This window comes from Salminus brasiliensis, chromosome 13 (genome assembly GCF_030463535.1).
Source record: "Salminus brasiliensis chromosome 13, fSalBra1.hap2, whole genome shotgun sequence".
Taxonomy (NCBI): Eukaryota; Metazoa; Chordata; class Actinopteri; order Characiformes; family Bryconidae; genus Salminus; species Salminus brasiliensis.
The window spans coordinates 27,487,579-27,511,430 of record NC_132890.1 but is presented as its reverse complement, the minus strand read 5'-3'; the positions used below and the strand labels follow the sequence as shown (position 1 = coordinate 27,511,430).

Here is a 23,852-nt window from a genome sequence, read left to right as displayed (position 1 = left end):
GGAGATTGAAAACTGCTTGAAGGTGAGTGTAAAAAGTGGCATTCAGGGCTGCTCTGACTTTTACTTTGTCTGGGATTAGGCTGAAGGGCCTCATCTGCATGATGATTGTGTAAAATCTCTCATTGGGTGAAAGTTGCACATGGGCAGCAAATCCCACATGGAAGCCCAATCAGTTTTTACCCAGCAGCCTTCAGCAAGTCCACCTGCTGAGGAGAGGGAGACTGAGACGCCCAGGACAGCTTGAGTTGCTATCAGCTTCATCCTTCATCTAACTGAGGAAAAGTTTTAGTCGAAAGGTTGAAAAGTCTGCAAATGGACATACATGCGTTGAGACCAGGAGAGAAGCCTGGCTATCCACTAAAATGAAATGCTTCACACTGGGAATTTGACAGTGATGCTCCATGATACTCTATAAGCTTCCATTTAGTTTTTTAGTGCATTAGCCATTTAGCAAGTACAGTCCCACCAGTGGGATTTGCTGTAGCTGATCCCTGGCTGGTACAGCTTCACCGGTGGGATTAGAATGTTCTGCAGACAATGTAAAGCTTTGAATGTGATACTTCCAGCCATACTGGTCACACACTTGCTTGTTTACTTGTTTTAAGCTTAAGTGTGTTTGTTCAAATGACAAATAAGTGTATCTAGAATGGTTGTAAATGGTTGTGTGTGTGATCAAGTGATGTGTTTCCCCAGTTATTTGCTAAAACAGCTTAGAAAATTTCATTTTGCCCTGGAAGAACATTTCTGACACAAAATTCAGTGCCAATTTATGACACTGCAATCAAACACAGCTGCCTTTACCTGGCTGGAGTTATTCTCTAGCTTCTAACTGGTATTTACTGTTCTACCTTAAATGGTGCAGTAGCTACAGGTGCCAGCATGTAAATGTGGCACTGTTTTAAGGTAGAATATCAGCTTTGTGCTGTGAGGTAAGGCAAACGTGGCAAACCTCATGCATCTATCCATTTATCTATCCATCCATCCATGCATCCATCCATCCATCCATCTATATCTTTATATCTATTACGTTTATATCTTCATTTTAAATATTTTACAAATTTTCTAAATACTGCATTATAGTATAGTATAAATACAGCATTCATGAACTGATCTTATATATACAGTTACTGCCTGCTGATTCCCCACACTGTTCTACAGATGACACCATTGCTTCTCAAACTTTCCCATTCTGCTTGTGCCAAATGAACTCACTCTGTGCAGACAGTCACAAGCAGCCAGAAATCACTTGCGAAAGGGTTAAATACTGTTGAGATGCGTCAGATTGTTTTGTACAAAACTGTTTTATGTGGAATTCATAAAACATATCTATAACTATTTAGTAGCTCAGTGTGGTTTTCTGTATAAAACACTGTATGATAAGTAAACAGAAATAGCACTCTGTAGTCAGCATGTGTTGTTTGTCAGTGAAGTTACTTATAGGATCGTTTGATGAACACAGATATGATTGAGGCTTTTCAGTGACTCCAGTCACTGTATGGATTTGTTCAGTTCCACCAGCAGCTCACCCGATATTATATATTATTTATTTGTGTTCATTCTAATAGTTTTTTCAAATAAAAAGATGCGTACCACTCAGACAGATTGCTTCACATATCATTTCCCCAGATGCCTTATACTTCTGCACAGACATGTAGTGCTTAAGTGTTTTCTTAATGAATAAAAACAATTACCAACGGCAATTTGTACGGGTTGAGTATACCCTGGGGTACTGCTACAGTTCAGTAGTATAGCAGATAACAGAGATCAGTGGCACAGTCTGTAAAAAGTTATTGACGTTTGGGTACTAAAATCAGACACACTCTGCTTCCGATTACTGTATCACACCTCCCCATGTAAAGATAATCCTATCCAAATAATCCGTTAGTCTCTCATCCAAGCCTACATTTTCTTCTTTGTTTTGTACTTTACATCTGATGTACAGATTATGTAGCATAGAAATAGTATTTTTGGCTTATGAAAATCCACATCAAAATTGGCTTTCGCTTTGACTTCATTTCATCAGAGCAACTGCATTCTCATCAATCTAATTATTTAGAAATGATTAAACCCAAATAAGAGAGTCAGGATGCCAACTGTTACTTTAGCTTTAGAATGAAGGTAAAATATGACCAAAAGTACTCTCCAGTCCTTAGTGTAGTTTATACTGTTCACAATACGTGGATGTACAGCTTCCAGTGCCAGAACATTCTGTGTCAAAACTACATAGGAAAAACAAATAATATTGTCACTGTCATAAGAAAACTGTGTCTCCAAAATAGTAACAGGAGAAGAAAAATCTTTAAAACTTACAATGAAAGTTTATGGAAAAGTTTTTTTTTCTTATCATGTTGGACCATTTCTGCTGGTCAGAGCAAAAGTATGTTTGAAAAAAATATGCAGAATTTAATGAAAAGAACCCCTCTCTAACTGTTAAACATGTGGATGGATCGATCATGCTTTAGGCTTATGTTATAGCCAGTGGCATGGGGAACAGGGTAGCATGGAATCAAATAGCAGCAAATTCTGGAAGCAAACATCACAGTGTCTGCAACAAGTGTCTGTAACTATTTTCAGTAACAAAAAAGAAATGAGCTTCTCAAACTTTTGCATGCCACAGGATTTTGGATGACAGTGAAGTAAATGTTAGACTTGTATATTTATGCAGCACAATTTAGGCATAAATATGCTATGATGACCATATAAATTCATATTATTGACTTATTATTTAGGGTTTTTTGTAAATACATTTTTTGTGTTTTTCAAAAAGTGTGACGCAAACAAACACAGTGACGCACCACAAAGAGATTAAGAAAATAAAATAAACAAATAAATAAAATAGATAAATAAATAAAAAATAAATAATGGTGAATAAAATAAAATAGTATAATATAGTATAGTATATAAAGTAGTGTTATTCAGTTATAATTGACAAGGATAAATGAGTGGAGAAATAAATGCATAAATAAATAAACGAGTAAATGAGTGGAGAAACATAATGAGTGTAGATGCAGGTGTACTGCATGCCACAATTGAGCAGTTAATACCTACACTCTGTGGCATGTTTAAAAATACTGAGCAGGCCCAGCTGACCTCAATTTTGAATGAAGATAGCAAGAGAAAAAGATAGTGGCTTTGAAAGAAGGTTGGAGGGAGTTTCAGTCTCCTAATTGGCTCAGCTGGTGAATGTTTCAACAGGAAAAGCAAGTAAGGTCAGATCTATGTGAAATACATCAGATAGTAGGGCTGGACATTGTGGTTGAAAATGCACACAGAGTGAGTGTGATGTTCAGACATTAATAGGATATAAGAGGAAAAACAGAAAAAGACCTGTTTCTCAATCCAGGACATTACCAGGCTGTGTGAGCAACAGTCTGTCCACAGTTACACAGAGAGGAAAATGTATACCCCTAAATGTATACCCTTAAAAAGGCTCTTTACCTGATTAAATGGCACTATGATGGAAAATTACAGCCCAAAAAGGCTTCCCCTATTGTTCCGCAAGCCAAAGTACCCTTTATTACTCTTATTATATATAGAATTCGTTTCACTTTGGTATATTCAGTGTACACCAGAAGAATAGTACAAGCCTAAATGTTTAAGCCCCAGGTGGTCCGGTGACTCTGATTATCTGTGGGTGCATTTTGCTGTCATGGTTCAGATTTAAATGTCTTCTTAATACGAAGGGTCACTGTCAACCAATACAAATGTTCTTCTACTAATTACAGTGCTCCTTTCACAGCCACCAGATCTTAACCCAAATGAACACCTATGGTAAATTGGGAAGTAATGGGTTAGACAGTGCTTTCCACCACTTTCCAAGGAGATAAATGTTAGAAAATGGGGCAGCTGCTGTCACTGAATCAATTCCCTTGACTGGTAGGAATTTGGGGAATATGGGGGAAAGAAGGACCAGCATGCCTATGAACAAGGTACCTAACCCCATGATTAAAACACTAAGTGAATTGGATGAATGGAGTTCCATCCCTCCTTTGCATCTCCAGACGCTTGCTGAGTCAAATCCAAGGTGCACTGAATACAATCTGGGGCCCCTGGTGGCCCAACACCTTACTAAGGCCTTTATGTTGGCTTTATGTCTGTATGTACTTTATAAAGTTTTGACAGTGAGGAATTGGATTGCAGGTCCAGATACAGTCCCCTTGTGTGTGAAGGGTTAAATAAAAACAATGAAAGCAACAACAGAACTCTCACTTTAGGGGAACATGTCAGAAATGCCACTCCTCACACAACAAAATGGCCCCCTGACCGACAAGAAGCTCAGTTCTGTGATGTGAGACTTGCCTCATAGATTGTGTTTAGATAATGGCCATCGCCAATCATAGATAATGGAGACTCATCTTTTCTTCCCAAGACACAGGGGAGGACAAGGTCAACAGAGAGAGAGACAGAGAGAGAAAGAGAGATAGAGGATGGGCGAATTTGAAAGTTGAGGTATAGAAGGGGGAGAATGCACTGGGGACTAAAATGTCAGCTAGAGGACAGGAGGCTGATTTACTATCCAGATTCACTCCGCTGCCTCGCTGCTAAAGGCCCACTCCACTCGTCCATCGGAGTTTTAAAGCTGATTAATGATGTCGACGACATCATGATCTGTGCTGCCGCATAACAATCCCAGCAGGAAAGCTCACCATTTAGTGATGACATTAATATTTTGGGCAGGACATTAAAACTTTTAAGCTCCTTCAAACTTTTAGTTCGTATTATTCTGCATTAATATTTACGCAGGAAACAAGTAGAATGAGGAGGCAGTGTGCTGTAGATATTCCTGTCTAATTATACACTAAGAAACACATCTAATTCCTTTCATGATGTGTGACAAACCAAATTCTACTTTAGCCGAAACCAACAACTTTTACCAGCACTGTTCTTTACTGTCCCTTGGTGGTGTAGTCAGAAGCGTAACACAGATGAACTAAAGGTCCTGAAATGACTTTAAGGGGTACTCCCTCAGTGACCCTTTGGAAACAATTTCTCTAAGAAAATGTTACATTTGTGGTGCAATTTCACATCAAATATTAGCCTATGAGAGAGATATACTCACTCTTCATAGATTTTTACAGTCAATTAAAAAAATGGATCAATGGAAATGGGTTCTGTTAATAGTGGAACCTTGTTTGATGCTATATAGTAGAATTATTATTTTTTCTTTAAAAAGGAAGCATCTACAAATGTTTTTTTTATGGTATATAAAAACTCCACAAAGGAACCAGTTGAATGTCGGCATTGTTCTGAAGAAATATTTCTTTTTGTACTTCTTTTAAGGGTGTCGAGCCATTAACGACATTGTGGGTGTTACCTCTTGAAGATACACAGAATAGTTTAGCAATAACAAACTTTATTAGGTTTAAATTTCTATGGGTTGTGGGTTCGATACCTGGGTTGGCTAAACTGCCCCTGTTGGGGCATTGACCAAGGCACTCTAGGGATGCTGTAGCTTGGCTGACCCTGCACTGTGACTTGGGCTTTCCAAGCTGATAAATGCGAAATAAAGCAACTGTTGAAGACTTAGAGAAGTGGGCTCGGGGTCACTGGTTCAGTTCCCTAACAAGCAGTTTAACTTTGAATGAAACAATGGGAATCAAAATAAACAGATTTGCATCATTTAAAACCTTCAACACACTTCAAATCAACTTCTGTCCAGTTCCACTCTTTCCAGTGTATACCTGCATATCACATACACTACACCTCCACTTCTTCACCGCCTCACTCGAAAATGCAACTCTACCTGCCTTTGTCCTTATCTCTCCCACCCCTGCTGCCTGCCTTTCCCCACTTTTCGTTCCACTTCCACACTTCCTTTAAACCTTACCAATCTCTCCCTCATCTCTGTCTCCCTTGGCCGCCGGCTAAGCAAGATAGTGGCACTTCGCTGGCTGGTATGGGCTGAAGCAAATTGGCTCACTTTAATGGTTTAAATGCACATTATTCAGGCCCTGTCCACACTGTGGTTGAACGGTTGACAGCTTTTTTTTTTTTTGATTGCATTTCTTATATCAGAGAATTGGAATCAGAGAGCTCTGATAAAGAGAAAGGATACAGAGGATGGCCCTAGCTTGTCAAAACAGATTCTGATAAAAATCATTCCTAGGAGAATAAAATAAAGCAAAGCAAAGACAATGATGTTATAAAGGGCATCAAGGGATCTTTATTAGACTCCAAGTAAATGTTCTGCTGCACTGAAGTTAAATGTAGTGCTTCTTTCCAGCCCATTGCTCAGCTCGCTTCATTCAGTGTCTTGGAAAGTCTTCTTTGATTTAACATCCTCCAAAAGTTTGGAATATTTTAAAAAAAAAACAAACAAAAGTCCCAAGTTTCTGGTGTGGTTCATGACGCTGGTCCTATAGGGCATACAAAGTTAAACATTCTCCCTGCATTAGCAGATGCAATTTAGCTCAAGAAGAGATTTTACTTAGATGTTAGAGATGTTACTTAGCTTATTGAAAGTCCCAAAATATGCAAGACCATAGGTGGGAATCATTAAATCAAGTTCTATTTGAGATAGACTGTGTTTACTGTCTTTGCAAATGAGAAAGCAAAAATTGTAGAGTGAATGGCTGTAATTGGATGAACTGGGAGCTCCCTCAGTAAGAGTACTCCAGTTCTAATCCACCTTAAGTGATGTGGTTTTATTATTGAGTGTGCTATCTGTCGTGTAACACTGACATGAACATCCTAGCTATTATCTTTCTATTACACAGACAGGCTTAAAGAAAACCACACAAATACTTTATCTCATATGAATTAACCAGTCAGATCCCTTGTAAAATGAAGGGGTTACATTCGGCATCTGTGTGGATGATGATTACTTTCATGATGAGGTTGGATTATGCTGTCTCAAACCAGAATCATGATAATGATTCCTCATCATTCATTGCTTATAAGTTCATCGTCACTCCATATATTGTTCCTCCCCAGAGAGGGGCCATCTCTCTGGGATAGAGAGCGAGTGGGATGAGGGGTGTCTGCTGGAGGGGCGTTATGGACCCACTAATGGGCCCTAATGCCTTCAGAGGCGCACAGTAGAGACCCCTCTGTGGCTGTCCATGATGGATAATTGCTGATGTCTGTGTGATGAATGAGGCTCCGTTTCTGGAGGTGCTGAAGTCATCGGGTAAAGAGTGTTACCTCCATGTTCTGTCTGTGGAAGGCAGACATCTGTGTAGGGTCGCCAGCCTTCAACAACTGCCCTTGAAACTCAAAGAACTGGTTGGGCCTCCCAAATGTTTCAGAATCGTTAATTACATAAATAAAACCATGAAATCAGAGACCATCGCACACCCAGCAGGAATTTGCAGGACTGCAGGAGTCTGAAGTTACTACAGCCCAATATATGCAAGTAGACTAATTTTCTTTTTACTTGGAGCTTTTTACCAAAACCAAACAGATTGCATTTAATTCCAAACGTCACATACAAAATAAAACTCAGTCAAATGAAGTTGCCAAACCTATCTAACGGGGCTACTATGGGCTGTTTCCCCACTTGCAGATTAAGCCTGAACCCAGACTAAAAGGATCTCTAAACATGAATCACAACTGGTATTGAAATGTAGTCCAAGAACTGGCTACAGTCATTTCCAGCAAACCACTTTTTGTCCAAAAAAATGTCCTGACATCTGGTGGTCCAACATGTTTTTTTTTTTTTTTTCCAAAATCAAGGGTATTAATAAGAAGTTGAACCCCTTTGCTGCCAAAACTCCTCTGCAAAGACCAGATGCTGAAACGGTGCTGCCTGGATTTGATTCCATGCACCTACCAGAGCATTAAAGAGGTAAGGCTGTGATGTTGGGCATAGGTCTGTTGTTCAAGCAGCACTCCAGTTCATCAGTGGTGCTTCTTCTCTCCATCACATGCATTTCCACTGCTCCACAGTCCAACAGCATGGACCTTTACTACTTTACTTTTAGTTGGCGCATGGCGTTGCAGAAGGTGATTCGAGGCTTATGTGCATTTTCCTCATAGGCCACTGAAGAACACTGAATTCACTGTTGTGTTCATGAAACTAATTTGAGACAACTTTTGCTTTGTGGCAACGTGCATCATCATGCTGGATGTAGCTCTTAGAATATGGGCAAATTTGCTCATAAAGGGACGTACATGGTCCATCGCATTCAACAGATTATTATATATTGGTTGATATTAACAGCCCAAAGTGTGCCAAGGATCCATTTGGGTTCATACTGTTGGCACCTTTTGACCCCACCTTCTGTGATCCTCAGCAGACCAGATTACATTTTATAGTCTTCAATTGTTTTGGTCCAGTTGTGGTAAGCCAGTGCCCAGTCTAGGTTCAGCCTTTTGTTCTTGGCTGACAGAACACAGTCTATTGCTGTTGTAGCCCATCAAAGTTTGACCTTTTGTGCATTCTGTGATGATTTTCTCGCTCGAATGCATGTGCAACCCACACTCACCTAATTGCATGTCCATATAAATATGTAGCATTCTAATTATGCTGTCATTATGTCTTTACACACAGATCCTCTCAGGTACACATTTCTTCTTTTTTTATATATGAATTTTATCAGATTTCCCCCCATTTTTGCCCCAACTTGGACCGCCAATTACCCAACACTTACATAGTCCCCCCACACATTACACGTCTGGAGGGAAGCACCACATACCTGGCTCCAACGCACCAGCCTGCAGACGCCAGTGACGGTCAGCACTGCAACGAAGCAACATCGCTGGACAACCAACACGTTTGGAGGGAAGCGCCGCATACCCAGCTCCAATGCACCAGCCTGCAGGCACCAGTGACAGTAAGCAACGCAATGTGGGGGAAGAGCGCCATCTACCCACCCTGGCAGAAAGGCCAATTGTGCTCCCTCTGGCCTCGGCAGCCGATGGCTTGATCGGGATTCAAACCAGCGAGCCTCTAATCATGGAGACTGCGCCTTATTCCGCTGGACCACCACTTTTCTAAGCTGCTGTCCACCTGTCCTCTAAATAGAGTTGTTCATCTGCAGTCATTCAGAGCTAGAGAACTTCACTTCCCAGCTCTGTCACTTCCCTGCTCAATTCTGGATGCCATCAGCACTCAATAACTCTCAATATGTCTGTTCAGTCTGCCCAGGACCCTCTATTTCACTCAGCTTTGCTAACCCTCACACAAACACACAGACGCACACACAGTCTAAAGACTCTGTCTGACACTCCTGAGGCTCCGGAGCCCTCCGTATTTCATTCGTCCGTCTCTGCACTATTTCTTCTCTCCCCCCATCTCGCAGACAGAGAGAAAGAGAATGGTAATTGATAACGGTCCCATCCATCCTCCCTCCTCTACACCCCATGTCTAATTTATTTGGCTGAAAAAGCTGATTGGCTCAGGACCAGGCCATGTCACTGCTTGGCCTGTTTTTAGATGGTGGTTAATTAAAGTGGCCATCTGACAGCACTTTGATGTAAATGAGTTTAGAGTGACGGAACGGACCGTCTGATTCACACACATCCCTGTAAATCACAGGCGCCATACTCAGAGCACATCCGTGCCAATAGTGTAATAACGCAAACGGCATCATGGTCGTGTATATCTCAAGAAAGAAGGAAAGAAGTGGAAGAAAAGTTCTGTTAGGCATGAGGGTGGTTCAGTGTAGATTAGCTTATGTTAGCTAGCCAGCCAGACACGCTAACTTTTATAGCTATATATAATATATGTTATAAGTTAGCCCGAAAAGCTCAGGATGTCCTAACGCTGATGGATGGCTCTTGTTTTGAGGCAGAAAACCAAACAGTCAAGGCTGGCTAAACATGCTATCTCAGTGCTAGCATTAGCCTGCTAGTTGGCCAGAATTACAGAATTACAAAAAAATTAAGAACAACAACAACAAAATTCATATACACTGGGCAACCTCATAACCTCTCACAGTACAATGAGATTCAGAGCAAAAATAATCTCGAGCCTCAATGCACAGCTTCAAAAACAGAGGTTACACTTTAGACTGCAGTTGGTTGGGATCCTTTAGTCACTGGTAGACTGATACTGTCCATTGTAGACTAACCCTGCAGACTGTCTTATTGTACAGGCATTGCTGCTGTACATCTCAAACGCAGATTAACTAAAATGAACGAGGCAATGACACTGCAGTGATTCATGCAAAAAAATATTATTCTGTTTATGCTATCCCACAGTACCACAGCATACCACAGATCTGTTAAATCTGTTCATTCTGTGAGCTTTCTGGCAACCCCACACAGGACAAACACGCTGCTTTCCAATCCAGATTCTCTCCCTCTGAAACGCTTTAAAGTGTGCAATTAAAAGATACACACTGGCACACATTTAAGAACGACCGAGGAATCCACTGAAACAACAAACGCTCAGGCTCCCTCTACCTCTCCAAGTCCAGTTAAACATGGGGTGGACGTCTGTTTGCATTCAAGCTCACATTTGAATCCTCTATCTTTAGCCAATGCTTATCGGCAGAGTAAAGTGGTGGGCTGGAAAACCATTTGCCTTTGCTCTCTTCATAGTTAGACAGATTTGCTTGGCAGTGAAGACAGGTCTGGCATTTGCTGAAGTTCCACAAGCATGACAAAATGTCCTGATAGCTTCTGATTTGTGGTATCAGTGATATCTTAATGAAAAAATCTGCACATTTAAAAAAGCTAAGCATGATTTCAATAAAGACTCTGAGTAGTGCTTGATGAATAGACTTGGTCCAATCTTCCCAAATGGCTCCAATATTGCCACAACAACTTAAGAGTATATGTAGGGTTCTCCACATCTTCTCCACATCTGTTTGCATGAATGTGCAAATCTATAGTTCCTAAAAGAGTGCGCTGATCCTTTTTACACACACTGCAGTGCAATACTTGGTATTTGTCTGCAATAAAAGGGAAAAAAGCACATGCCATTTCCACAGTAGTGCTGAGAGAGCTCTGTCCAACCTGAACCCACGCTGTAAAAAAACGGAGCTCTGCACACTCTCTACACTTACAGTTTGTCAAATCACATTAATGTCAAATCAGGAGTTGTTTGAAAAGTTATGCTGTGGGTTTTTTCCGTGTAGCACTGCTAAACCAATATACCTTGACCATAGCTTGTGAAATCATCTTAAATCTACCCAATATATCTCAAATCTCTGGTGAAATTACTCAAACAAAAAACAATCAAAACAATCTGCTAATAAGCTAATCTCAATAGACAGCATGAATAAAAGCAAATAATTATAATAATGGAAAAAAAATCATAATTTGTGCTGTCAACATTATCACATTAACGCATGCAGTTAATCTAGAAACTTTTAAACATTTAAAAAAAATTACAAATTAATTATTATAACAAGTTTGGCCCCAGTGTCTTCCTGTAAGTCACTCTTTTTGCAGAGCCCAGAGACGCATTAGCGGTTTTATTTATAGCTGTAAACACGGCGTTGCTACTGTTGAGCTCCGGTGGTAGATTGCATTTTATTTATGCTGAAATATGGATGAAATCCCATAACTAACTCTCATTATCTTACCCCTCCTCTCCTCTCTCTGAGATTCACCACACACACACACACACACACACACACACACACACACACACACACACAGCTGCTGCTCCTGCGCAGCTAAGTTTGTCAGGTGTACTCTCCTACCTTGCCTAATCCAACCGTTAAAAAGATGTTGGAGCTGGAATATGGAGGTAGTGGAGGTGGAGGTTGAGCTGTCTGAGCTGAGCTGCGCTGCACTAGCATTCATTCCCTCTTCTGTGTCTGCGCTTCATCGTGTTCGATGCTAAAGCTCTCCCTGAAACTCTCACTCAGCCAATTAAGAGATTCTAATTAATAAAATTCAGGAATCATCAAAACTACACTAAAACTAAACTGAGCTACATTTCTACATTTTTTATATAAATCAATGTGATTTTCAGAATTATTTGCACTGCAGTGCAGACACATACCACATCTCCTACAACACTGAAAAAATAATAAATTAACAATTCACATCAGTCTTGAATTGCCATTATCCAAGAAGATTCCTTACATCTGCACATCCAATTTACAAAAATAAGATTCAAATCATAGAAAACTTCTTTAAGGCACCAAAAGTGTTTTCCGGTGGCAAGTGGTTCCCCAAGGAAACATTTATGGCACTTTAATTTGCAAGAGTGAATTTGTGAGTGTTGTGTAGCAGTATTTGGCTCCGTTGAGGGTGAGGTGTGGCAGGCAATAGATTAACGGCACTAAGTCGCTTAAGATGTTTTGTATCTTTGCTATAATTCCATCCATATTTAGGATTTTCACAGGAGCTGGGTACCAAGTTCAAGTGGCTTCTGCCTCACGTTAGAAGGCCAGACTCCCATCAAGTTGTACTTTTAAGGGTACGGAACGGATAACAATGGTACTGAATAAAGTCAAATCAAGTGAAACACACAGTCAGGACACTGCCGAGCTGAAAGCAGTGCCAAGTGTGGTTACTTTTTTCGACAAAGTCGACGGAGAGTCAACTACCGCAACCTGAAAAGCAAAGCTGGCCATGGAAACATTTCTAACCTGAGTAAACACCTGGTCAAACATAAGACATAGCTAAAAGCTGAAAAGTAAGTGGCTACTTATTTGAGAGCCACTAACATGAGCTGCATGTCTGCAGCAAATGCCGAAGACGTTGAACTGTATATGGACGACATCTTCAGGTGTCAACCATCTTCATCTCCAAAATAATCCTGTTTGGATAAAGTAAAAAATTGCACGCCTTCCAAACCCACGTTTTCTTCTGCTGTTATATCTCATTGCCTTCACTTTGAGCTGGGACTTTCGTGTTTCATATCTCTAAGTCACAGCTGGGTGGCATGGCGGTTCATCTGGTGTGCTGTTTAAAATGTGTCCTACGTTCTGCGTTTCTTACATACTATAATACCTTTATGTTACCAAAAAAGTGCAGAGAGAAATCTAGCGCTGAATCATTTAGACACATCAAAAACAGCACAAATGCCTGGCATTGTGTTGCTGGCGGAGGTGACCGCACACACACACACAGTGATGGCAAACACGTTATGATCACTCTATAACACGTTATGATCACTCTATATCAACGTGAATGATTTCTGGGGTAAACCTGCACTTAAACACACTAAACTATCCTCCCTGCTATGATGCTATGACATCTGCCTCCTCACACACAACAGTGTGCTCATGCTATGGTCTGGTGACAGACTGGAGGTTGTAGGGATGGTTTTGGGAAGGGAGAAGGAGGTAAAGAGCGGTTTTATTTTGCGTGGTGTGTAAAATGTTGTACCGTTGGGTTCCAGTACCGAACTTCAGGTATAGGTTCAAATGTGAACGATGCCCAACCCTAATTTTCACACTTAGCTGCCTTTGGGAATGTCCTTTCTCTCTGCCTCATTTGCTTTGTCTGCCTTTTTTTTAGTATGGTGTTAGACGACTGCATTAGAATTAGAATACTTGTGTCTGGTCAGTGTTTGGTCAGTGTGGTCTGTCCGAACGGGATGGGATTTAAACGCATGTCTCATCTGTAATCAGAAAGAGCCCGTAAGTCCAGGGACATGAAGGGGAAAAAGTCCTAATGTGTCTTTGAACTGGGCCGAGTGACAGTGAACCAGGAAGGCCCAGACAGATGGAGAGTCAACAGAGGCGTTTGACCTATATTAATGCCACTCCACACACACTGCATTGCATCCACATGGGCATGTTGAGGGGGGGTTGTGAATGTGTGTGTGTGTGTGTGTGTGTGTGTGTGTGTGTGTGTGTGTGTTCGTTCATGTATGTAAAAGAAGGTTAATTACCTCCCCGTCCTTCGCTGTCTGCTGGCTTCACCTGGATGGGCCGGTTCATCTGGAGAAAGAGAGAGAGACAGGGACAAAGGTTAGCACAAGAAGTGTGGGGCAAAGTTATGTGTGTGTGTGTGTGTGTGTGTGTGTGTGTGTGTGTGTATAAATATAAGTTAATAGCGCTTCGTCTCCTTCAGAGTTTGTGTCCCAAGAGTGTCAAAGAGGATGTCACATCAACAAAAACAAACACACTAATGTAGGTATAGTTACACACACACACACACACCCACACACACAGTGTCCTATCCTGTCATGGTTTCTGGACATTTACCTACTCTGGAGCTGGCCCTCCACTTTACAAACTACCCACACAATTAAAAGCATTTTACTGAAAATATATAATATTGTATTCTATTTTAAACTTACTGACAGCATATATCCATATATTTCTTATGTTTCCAAACTTGATCAGCTGTATCAGAAATATAATGAGAATATATTTATTAAAAATACACACTAATATATGATACAATTAGTAGTAAACTGTAGTGGTAGTACACTGTCCGGTCAGGTAAAACATATAAGATAAGATCATGAGAATGTCTAAAATATGAAGATCAAGAGCAAAAACATAAAGTAAAAAAAGAAAGAGCGCAGGAATACATATAAATGAATGGACTCTACCAGAGCAACTCAGGTACATTTTTGGCTGGAGTTCGTTTAAGGTCGCCAGGCCCCTGTATGCTGATTAGTCAGTCTCAGCGCTTTAATCTCCCATGATTGGTCGCCAACCTTCCAGAATCTGTCCCGTTAGAATCCTCCGAGTCGCCGCGGCAACAAGAGTCATTAAGCTGCCCAGGGTACACTACGAGTTGCTAAGCAACGGGGCAGAATGGGCTGGCAGCCCGTTGGTCCAGCGAATTGGCACACGGCATCTTCCCTTCTCCCCATTCCCCCTTTTTCATGGTGTACCCAATGAGGTTAAAGAAAAACTACAATTTTTCACCAACACCCCACCATTGCCCTCCTCTCCACTCTCCCTTGTCCCACTTTAATGTCCTCTTTTAGCAAGTGTGACAAAAAGTTTCCCCGCTACCCCTGACCGCCTCCTGCCAGCCAACGCCCAGTTACACCTTCAACCCTCCAATGGCATTCTTCCAATGGCATTCTGCCTTTACTCACTAGGGTTAATAGAGTTCAGTGCCAGACCTCGGTTAATCAGAGTTCTCAGTGCAAATCCTGAGAACCGAAAACATCCTAAAAGTAGTAAACATACCTAATTTGTTTCATTATGAGATCTGTCTATTTCCAGACACTTCCAATTCGCAAGCAATTGTATTAAGTCAGTTTATCTTATTGTACTATCGGATAACATTGCATGTTTCAATAAATAATGCTTGAAGAGTGCAATATTACCTGCTGTTGAAATAAGTAATAATAATAATTAATGATAATGAATAATAATGAATAATGTCACTATATAAGATCACTTAAAACAAGTACACATCTATAGAAATAGACTAAGAGTAATCCTAGAAAAACATTTTCGTAATGAGAAATACTAAACATACGGTCTTATGCAGAAGTTTGTGCATCCCAGGTCAAACTAAACATTTTGTAGATTTTTCTTAGTAAAATTAAATGAACAAATCCTCAAGAAGAAACAAAAATTAAATGTGAAAACACCTTTAGAAAGAAAAAATACTAATAAAAATACTAATAAAATACTAAATGTGCCATTACGTATGCACAGACCCCATTTAATGTGGTTTAATCATTTTTTTGGAGCACATTTAATAATAAAAACAAATAACCAGCAACTATAGAGTGCACACTAGGGCATGCAGAAGTCTGTCTCTGTAGAGGTGTGTGATTTATTTTAATTTATTATTTTAATTTATTTAATTTATTTATTATAAAATATTTATTATTCATTCAGAAATTCATTCATTCATAATTTGCCCAGGGCTGCCCAAACGTTTGGATAGAGGGTATGCATGTGACGTCGCAGTTAGTGGGAGTTACTGTGGCCACACCCACTGATTGGCAAAAAGACTGAGTGGCAGTGTTAGCAGTGTGAATCTTTAGTAAAGGTAATGGGCTCAAATATCCTTCTGTGTGCTTGAATGCTTCTATGTCAGATTAACAGGTTCTCCAATTACAAGAAGGACCTCTTATAGACAGTTCTTTCTCTAATCACAACGCTGTCCATTGTTTTACTATATAGAACACTTTTTGCTTCTAGTGCAGGAACAGAAGCATTTAAGTATTAAAATTGTTTGCTGAGTTCTATGTCCTGGTTCTATCCTTGAAGAACCTTGTCATTTTAAGGAGGAGCAACATCTCTGCCCTCGCGTGAACATTTCCAAACAGGTGGCTGAATGAAAATGACCTAACAGGATTAAAATACTGATATGTTCATTTACAATGATTGTTCTACGATCCAGTTACCATTTCTAGATACAAGATACAGGACACAGCCCTGGCTGATGTGTACACATGCACGCAAATACACACACTCATGGATGAGGGGCTTAGGCACGTGTACAGCCCGTGTCTGGCAGTTCAGTAACAGCAGGTGGTTTAAGCGGCATTTTAATCCCTTATTACAGAGCAAAGGATTAGCCAGCAGATCAAGGCTCAGTTAATTAGATGAATTCATCAGAGACTGGGCAAGGCACACCGCGCTACCCAAGGGGTGGAACACAGCACATATACACACACACACACACACACACACACACACACATTATAGACAGAGATGGGCTTTCTCTTTTTCTCTCCTGCAGAGGTGTTCTACTCCCAGAAGAAAACTCTACACCTCATCCCTCCTCCATCTCTGTCTCTCTCTCTTGCACCCTTTGGCTTCCAAAAACTAGCACACCTCTGTGAAGACATTCCTAATGGGTTGATCAATGCTGACAAATAAGCAACTCATAGCACTTTAACCAGGGGAGCACACATCACTTTCTATTTCTCACTCATAGCTTTATTATTTCTGCTTTCATTCTCCATCTCTCTCTCTCTCTCAGAGCTTGCCCATGGCTGCAGAAATCCATTAAAGCCAATGTGGTGTTTTTTTTACTATATCTGACAAAATCGCAAATATTTGTAGAATGTGTAAATCGTCCCACCAAACACCACTAACAACACGACCAGAAGTGCAGCAGCAGCAGTCAGAAAGCTAAAGCAATCGTGTTCAATGTGATGGGGAGTCCCCTTGTGCTAGATAAGTACACACCCCCTGAGCTTTATAACCGAGCCATTTCTCTGGGTTGGTTTCCCCTCCACAGAATGTGGACAAATTGATGGATGTTTTTAAATTTAGCACCTTCAACCAAAGATGCAGGTCCTCTTCTTCGGAAGGAGATGGCTGAAAGTTATATGGTGCCCCACAACACTTTGCATGTTGCGTTCATAATAATATTTTTCAAGTGAAATTCTTCTCATCCTCCAATTATGTTGACTCCCTCCAACTGAGCATTATATCACCCGATGTAGGTTTATTATCGCTGAGGTTGTAATCTATACCAACAGAAGTTCCACACAAGACAAAGAACAACTGATCACCCCCATTGTTCAATAAAAAAATTGGGAACTAGACAGGGACTGTGAGGTGCTGACAAACAGCAGACTTAAAAAATGGTGCCCAAGGCTAATAAAATGACAGTATAGTAGCAATCCTGAGACCAACATAACGAAACACTAGGGTCAAACATACAGAACCTAACAACAATAATCTGATTCTTCAAGTGTTAATCTGGCTTAATCTGGAATTTGGCTAACCCCCAGACTCCTTAAAAAAATGTGCAGAGCTTTGTGCAATCCTGGAGAGCGCTAGAAACCCGCAGGTTACCAGTCCAAACAAAGCGACGTTGTTTGAACAGGAGAATCCAGTCATAAAGCTACAGCCTGTTTCACACATAGAAATGTTTCTGAAAGAGAGAGAGGGAGATGTAAAGGAGTCTGATCGTTTATTTCACCAGACAGGAACAGGGAGAGATACACAGAAGACAGAAGAAAGACAATATAAGAGAAGGAGCGCGAATGAAGAAGTGAGAGCGAGAGAGAGAGAGAGAGAGAGAGAGAATGTGAAAGAGAAGAGAGTTAGGGGACCCGATCTAGTAAATTGGCTGTCGAGTCTTGGGGAGGAAGACACCGACCCTGTCTGAAGCTCAGAAGTGTGAGATATCACTTCCACACACACACGCACACACACACACACACACACCTGTTCCAGAGCAGACGTGCACTAGTGGCATCTAAATAATGGTGGTTGACAGAAGAGGCTGGGGACGGTTGGGGGAGGAGTTGGCTGCTATTTTTAAAGTCAGGTAGAGTTCCCTTCTCTTCAAACAGAAAAGAAAGACTATATGCACTGTATTTTCCCATGTGGAATCACAGAGTCACAAAATAATAAAAAAAAAAAGTTTCATTTGTGAGTGCTTCTGGATATGCATTTGTTTGTGCTTATGTGTCTGTGTGTATATGTGTGTGTGTGTTTTCCTTGTGAACTTCTTCCAAAAGCTCATTAATTAACTCGCCATTGATTCCCTCTGGAGAAAGTTTTCTCTCCTCTTTCTTCCCCTCAGTGTCACACCGACAGCCTCTGCAGGCCTCCCAGCGAGCGGCTGCAGCTCCAATCCTGTTAGCCTAGCACTGAGCTAACATCCATAACAGCCCTGCCGCTACTATATTTAACCCCAGCCCAGCAGGACTTCCTGTTAGGGGAATTGGGGTCCGGATGGGGTCTACATTTTCATTTTTATTTGACAAATACTGTCCTATCACATATGAAACACAATTTTGCAGAGGTCACTGACAAAGGAACGAAAGACAGAGACACTTCAGCTTCCTGGACGTCAGCATAGCTTCGAGACGGAGGTGGAGGTGAGTCACAGTCTGTTAGGGTATGTTTTGGAGGATAATGAAAAACAAGTGTCAATGGAAACTTCTTACAGTTCTGATGATGACTCGACGTTTGTTTTTAAGCTTACAACGTACCAACACACCAAATGATCAAGTGTTCATGAACTCAGGCTCATTAAATGCCAGACCTCAGGCTCATTAAAAGAGGTTCAGAGTAGTACAAATGTCTTCCTTTAATGCTAAAAAAAACACTGAAAGTTTTAAAAGTAGCCAGGCTATCAGTCTAAAGAAACTAACTGCAATCTTGTTAGTCTAGTGCTGTGCTAACATCCATAACAGCCTGGCTTCTCCTATTTTTAACCTCAGCTCAGCAGGCTTGCCTGTCGGGGGGTATTGGGGCCATTGGGTCAGATGGGCCAGACTGGATCTATATTGTCATTAATATTACAAATGTGACACGGTGATCATGGAAAACAAGAGAAAGAGAGAAAGACATGTTAACCTTTTGGATGCTAATGCAGGTGGAGGAGAGGGCGATAGTCTGGTGATTCAGTCTTTGAGCGAAATCCTGGAAAACACTGAACTTTCTTCAGTCTTAGTTTCTATGTTTTGCCATTGTTTTTAGTGGTGGTATAAAATAAAGCTTTGGGAGGAAGAACCTGCCTGACGCCCAATTTTACGTCCCATAAATAGCATTCACTCACCATAGAGGGGGGACTGGCTAAGCCACCTATCTCTCTAGTGTCATCATAATTAAATCATCGTATCACCGATGTCCAAAGAAAAACATGTATCTCCATTTTTGTCTGTTTTTAGTTTTCTCACTGAAGAACTCCATTCTTTGAACCCTGTAGCTGCCCTATGTCCTGTGAATAATTCCAGATGAATGGACCCATAGAAATGCTTCAAACTGACCTGAAATACAATCTTTTTGCATTGACTTCTTTTAAAAAAAGTTATGAAGGTGTCAGAAGTTATGCTGATGGCATGGTCTGAACTAGCAAATCATTACTTCTATATTGAAACTAGTCATAGTCAGTGATGCCGAAGCTGAAAAAGCGTCAACGTCATTATTTTTTGACACAAGGCCATGAAGTCAGTCGTCTCTGGCTCCAGTCCGGTGGGCTCCATTCAAAGATACAGTTTAACAAAATAATAGTTGCTAAATTGGACTCAAAGAGTCCATCAATGACATTGATGATGACCTGTAAGGTGGTTTGTATACTGGGCAAAGTTTTAAAGGCATACCACAGCAGTTCCTACGCAATATTTGAGCACCTGAAGAGATAACATACAGGTGCTATTGTAGATGATAGACCACCACAAATGCCAAAACTATCGTAACGCAGGCTCCATTGTTCATATGTAAAGGAATTTGGGGATTGCATAGATAGCTGGGTGAAGGTACAAGGAGTTTCCCTTTTCTCCAGAGATCACATTATATTTGATTCTAGCATATAATTATTTGAATTCTATTTTGGGCTTAACGGGATATAACCCATATTTAATGGCTCTCTTCAGCCATTGTTTTAAGAACATTTCTTTGTGTGGGGAATGGTATTAATACAATATATCACATATACTTAAAGGGGTATAAATAAAACACTGCACTGCAGATTTTTACTGAAGTTCTTGTTTTAACCTACAGTTTTGCACTTAAAATGTAAACCTTTACTTACAGGTTTCAAAGGAAAATGAATTGTTTAAGGAAAATTAATTGTTTAAATCAATCAACAAAATAAACGATAAATTCATCGTTACTAGCAGTTTTAAATGAAAAAAAGTCTGAAAGAGCAGATTCTGACCTGTTAAAGCAGAACGTCAAGTGACTGTAATGGTAATTAACGGCCCAGTCCACAGTGTATAATGAAATAATTACATTTTAAAAGTATAGAAAAACTGCAAAGTACTGAAAGTACCACAGCAAGCAGCTTCTGTCTTGTTAGCCTACCACCATGCTACATCTATAACTGCCCTGCCTCTCCTATTTTTATCCCTGTTTCAGCAGGCCTTCTTGGGGGTGCGAAGGGAATCGGGTTATTGGGGGCATTGGGCCAGACGGGTTGGATTGGATGAGGAATCTGGTGTTCCTCTTGGCAGCATAAAGAGGACGCTCTGGCTGGCTGTGGATGGATTGGCGTATAGATCAAGCTAGGTAGCGAGCGGCTAGTGCACTACATTACCTTTATGGGCTTTTTTTCATTGGAGGGACAGCGAGGAGGGGTGAGGATCCGACACTGAGAGACAAGACTAACAAATTAGTCACTGTGACAGCCAGTTTTATGAGGCTCCAGAGGGCGAGAAATGGAGGAAAAGCCACGGCCTGGAGCAAAGAAGGAGAGAGAGGAGTAGAGGAGAGGACAGTAGAGTAGAAGAGAAGCAAGAAAGGAAGCTTAGCTAAATGTCACATATCCACTTGTGCTATGCACCTGTGTATTTTTACTGTAAGTTTGCTCTGCTATAGTAGTGTCAGATAGTAGGGTCTGTGTAGGGAAAGCAGTCCACCTAAATGAAATCTAAGTAGCATGCAGACCAGCTATAGCACTGTCTGAAGGAAATCATGTAGACCAGGGGTGGAGAACTGACGGCCAGAGTCCGGAACAGTTTGCTAAACCTTGCAATTAATGAGCTGGGTGAGTTGAATCAGGAACAGCACAACACTGTGCAGGAATTTGGCCCGTCTGAACTGGAGTTCCCCACTTCTAAAGACCATATCAGAGACTTTGTGAGCATTCAGCAAATATCAACAGTACAGACTGAGACAAAATAATGTGCAGTTTTCTTTTGGGGGGCGAAGTCATTCCAAATATACCCCTGTCTAAAAAAGGATTAGGTTAAGGTTTTCTAGCTCTCAAAAGTATGAACAGCCAGGGAATAAACCGGGCAGTGTTGTTTCGTGTAAATGGCAAAGGCTGAGCTCTGGCACTGTAATTTGATTGAAATGTAAATTGCCTCCAATACAATCTTCATGAAATCCATTTAACTGTTCAATGTGATAAACCTCACAGCCAGATAACCTCTAAACAGATACACCTTCTCACCAGCACCCCCCTCCCCAAATTCTTTGCAGTTTCATGTTTAAAAAAAGCAAGGTTTGCTTGCACTATGTTACAAAACCTACACTTGCTGCTGCTTCATATTGCATTAAATTATGAGATAAAATGGTCGTAATAAATGAGTGCTGAACACACAATCATGTTAACCATGAAGACAGGGCTGTGCGGTGTTGTGAAAAAACTGACATTGTAATATTTTGTTGTTTTGAGATATATACTGTGAATAATCTGAAAACTTTAACACATTTTTTAAATATTTTTTAAATTTGGCCCCAACTTCCTCTCATACATCACTTTTTTTTAGTGACTCTCTCTCTCTCTCTCTCTCTCACACACACACACACACACACACACACACAAACTACTCCTTTCCTAGCTCGCCTCATCCATCCATTTATCTATTAAAAAGTTGTTGAAGCTATTTCTCAGTTAAAGCTTCTGTGTCTGAGCTTCGTCATACTCGAGGCTAAAGTGCACTCTAATATACTATAAAAAAAAACACAGGTTCCTTGAGGCAGTTTGTTAGGCAGTCCACACATTTATGTGTTTTCCATCCAAAACTTTCAAGGACGTGCTAGCTAGCAGTTTAACTTGTGAACATGATTAATCACAAAATATTGTTGGGATTGCCACAATTCAACTTTTTAACAGACTGACACCACTAATTTCCACCAGATTTCTCCAGATCTTATACAAAACAACATTTCATTATATTAATAATCCCTTCTGTGTATCAGATATTGGACTAAAATACATAATACTGAACAGTGTGATCTGCCTCAGGTAGATCTGTCATGGAAAATGAGAACAATGCAAATTTCCTCTAGTATCAAGCAAGTTATGTGGCATTGCATGTCCTGTGGTGTGACTATTGTGCATGTGCACATTACGATGAAGATACTGAAATAAAATATAGTGCAGCCCCATCATGAAGTTCACCAGTAGATTAAACAGAATTTAACAGTCATTTCAGAGAAGCTTTGGTAGCATACAGATTAGCTATTATCAGCAACAAAGACATTAGGTTTTCAAACTGAGAGGAATTAAAGCTACACACAGAGCATAAGAACATAATATCAGAGCATTTTAATGTTTCATTATGAGATTACATTAAATCAATTCGTCTAAACTGGGAAATGTATGCTGTGTCTATGAAGTGCATTGACGTACATTTTTTTATGTTATTGGGATGTAATGCTGATGTATGTCAGAGGGAAAGTCATATCCATGTAGTAAAGTTAGCAAAGCTACACCACTTATTAATTAATTATTAATTATTATTATTATTATTATTAGTAGTAGTAGTAGTAATAGTAGTAGTAAGGAAAAAACATCAAAAGATACATTTAAAATCATATAAATAAACAAGTTCAGTTGCATTTAATACATATTAAGTTGATTGTTAGTTGAATCTCAGATGAGCATCTATAGGGTATCTACAATGGACCATCCAAGTAAAGTGATACCTATTCTTCAGAGGCCAACAAAAAAGGTTAAAAACGGCTGCTTAGTCTGCTTAGTATGCTTAGTAGATAAGTCTGATTATTTGATATATAACTGACCTGATTAACAAATGTGAAAGTAATAAGTAGATTTTGATTTAGTTTGAGATTTGTGAATTGGAATATTAATCACACATTGATTACTGATTACACACAACAAAAGAGATAATAGTAACAGATAATAGGTAATAGTACTAATTAGTTATGTTTATTGATCCGTCTGAAATGTCTCCAGTATTTGATAAGGTTAAAGAATGGTTTGGAAATATTCATGCATATCTTTTTTTTTGTTTTTTTACCATTTTACATATTTACTTTTTTACTAGAATATTTCATTAGAAAGATTTAAAGTTAAGATACAGATACCCAAACAGAAGAAGAAAGTCAGAAGAAAGTAACAAGAGATAGAATTCCCCACAGCCAAACCAACTGTGAGCAATATACACAACTCTTTCATTCAGAAAGACACAACCAAAACACACACACACAAAACACACATGCACACCCGCATTCTCACACTCACACACACAATGTAGAGCTATTTGCTCTCGTATGTCTGATTCTGCTCTCCCTGTTTCTGCAAAACGATCACATCAATCTGATTGATAAATAAAACACTCAGCACATTGACGAAGTGCCACAATTACGCTGAAGACAAATGGCTGAATTAGCCTGTGGAATTGGAACAGATCTCTGTTC

General features: G+C 40.2%; 1 protein-coding gene across 7 annotated transcripts in view; it reads right to left on the bottom strand.

Annotated features, from left to right (window-relative positions):
* The window catches only part of celf6 (CUGBP Elav-like family member 6), a 189,695-nt gene that overhangs the window by 64,651 nt on the left and 101,192 nt on the right, over positions 1 to 23,852 (bottom strand). For all 7 annotated transcript variants that reach the window (XR_011980820.1, XR_011980819.1, XR_011980822.1 and 4 more), the window contains exon 3: positions 13,742 to 13,790. Coding sequence is in view for 1 of the 7 variants with exons in the window: in XM_072695825.1 (XP_072551926.1) it covers positions 13,742 to 13,790 (49 nt within the window). In the remaining 6 variants the exon portion in view is untranslated. The remainder of the gene's footprint in view (positions 1 to 13,741; positions 13,791 to 23,852) is intronic.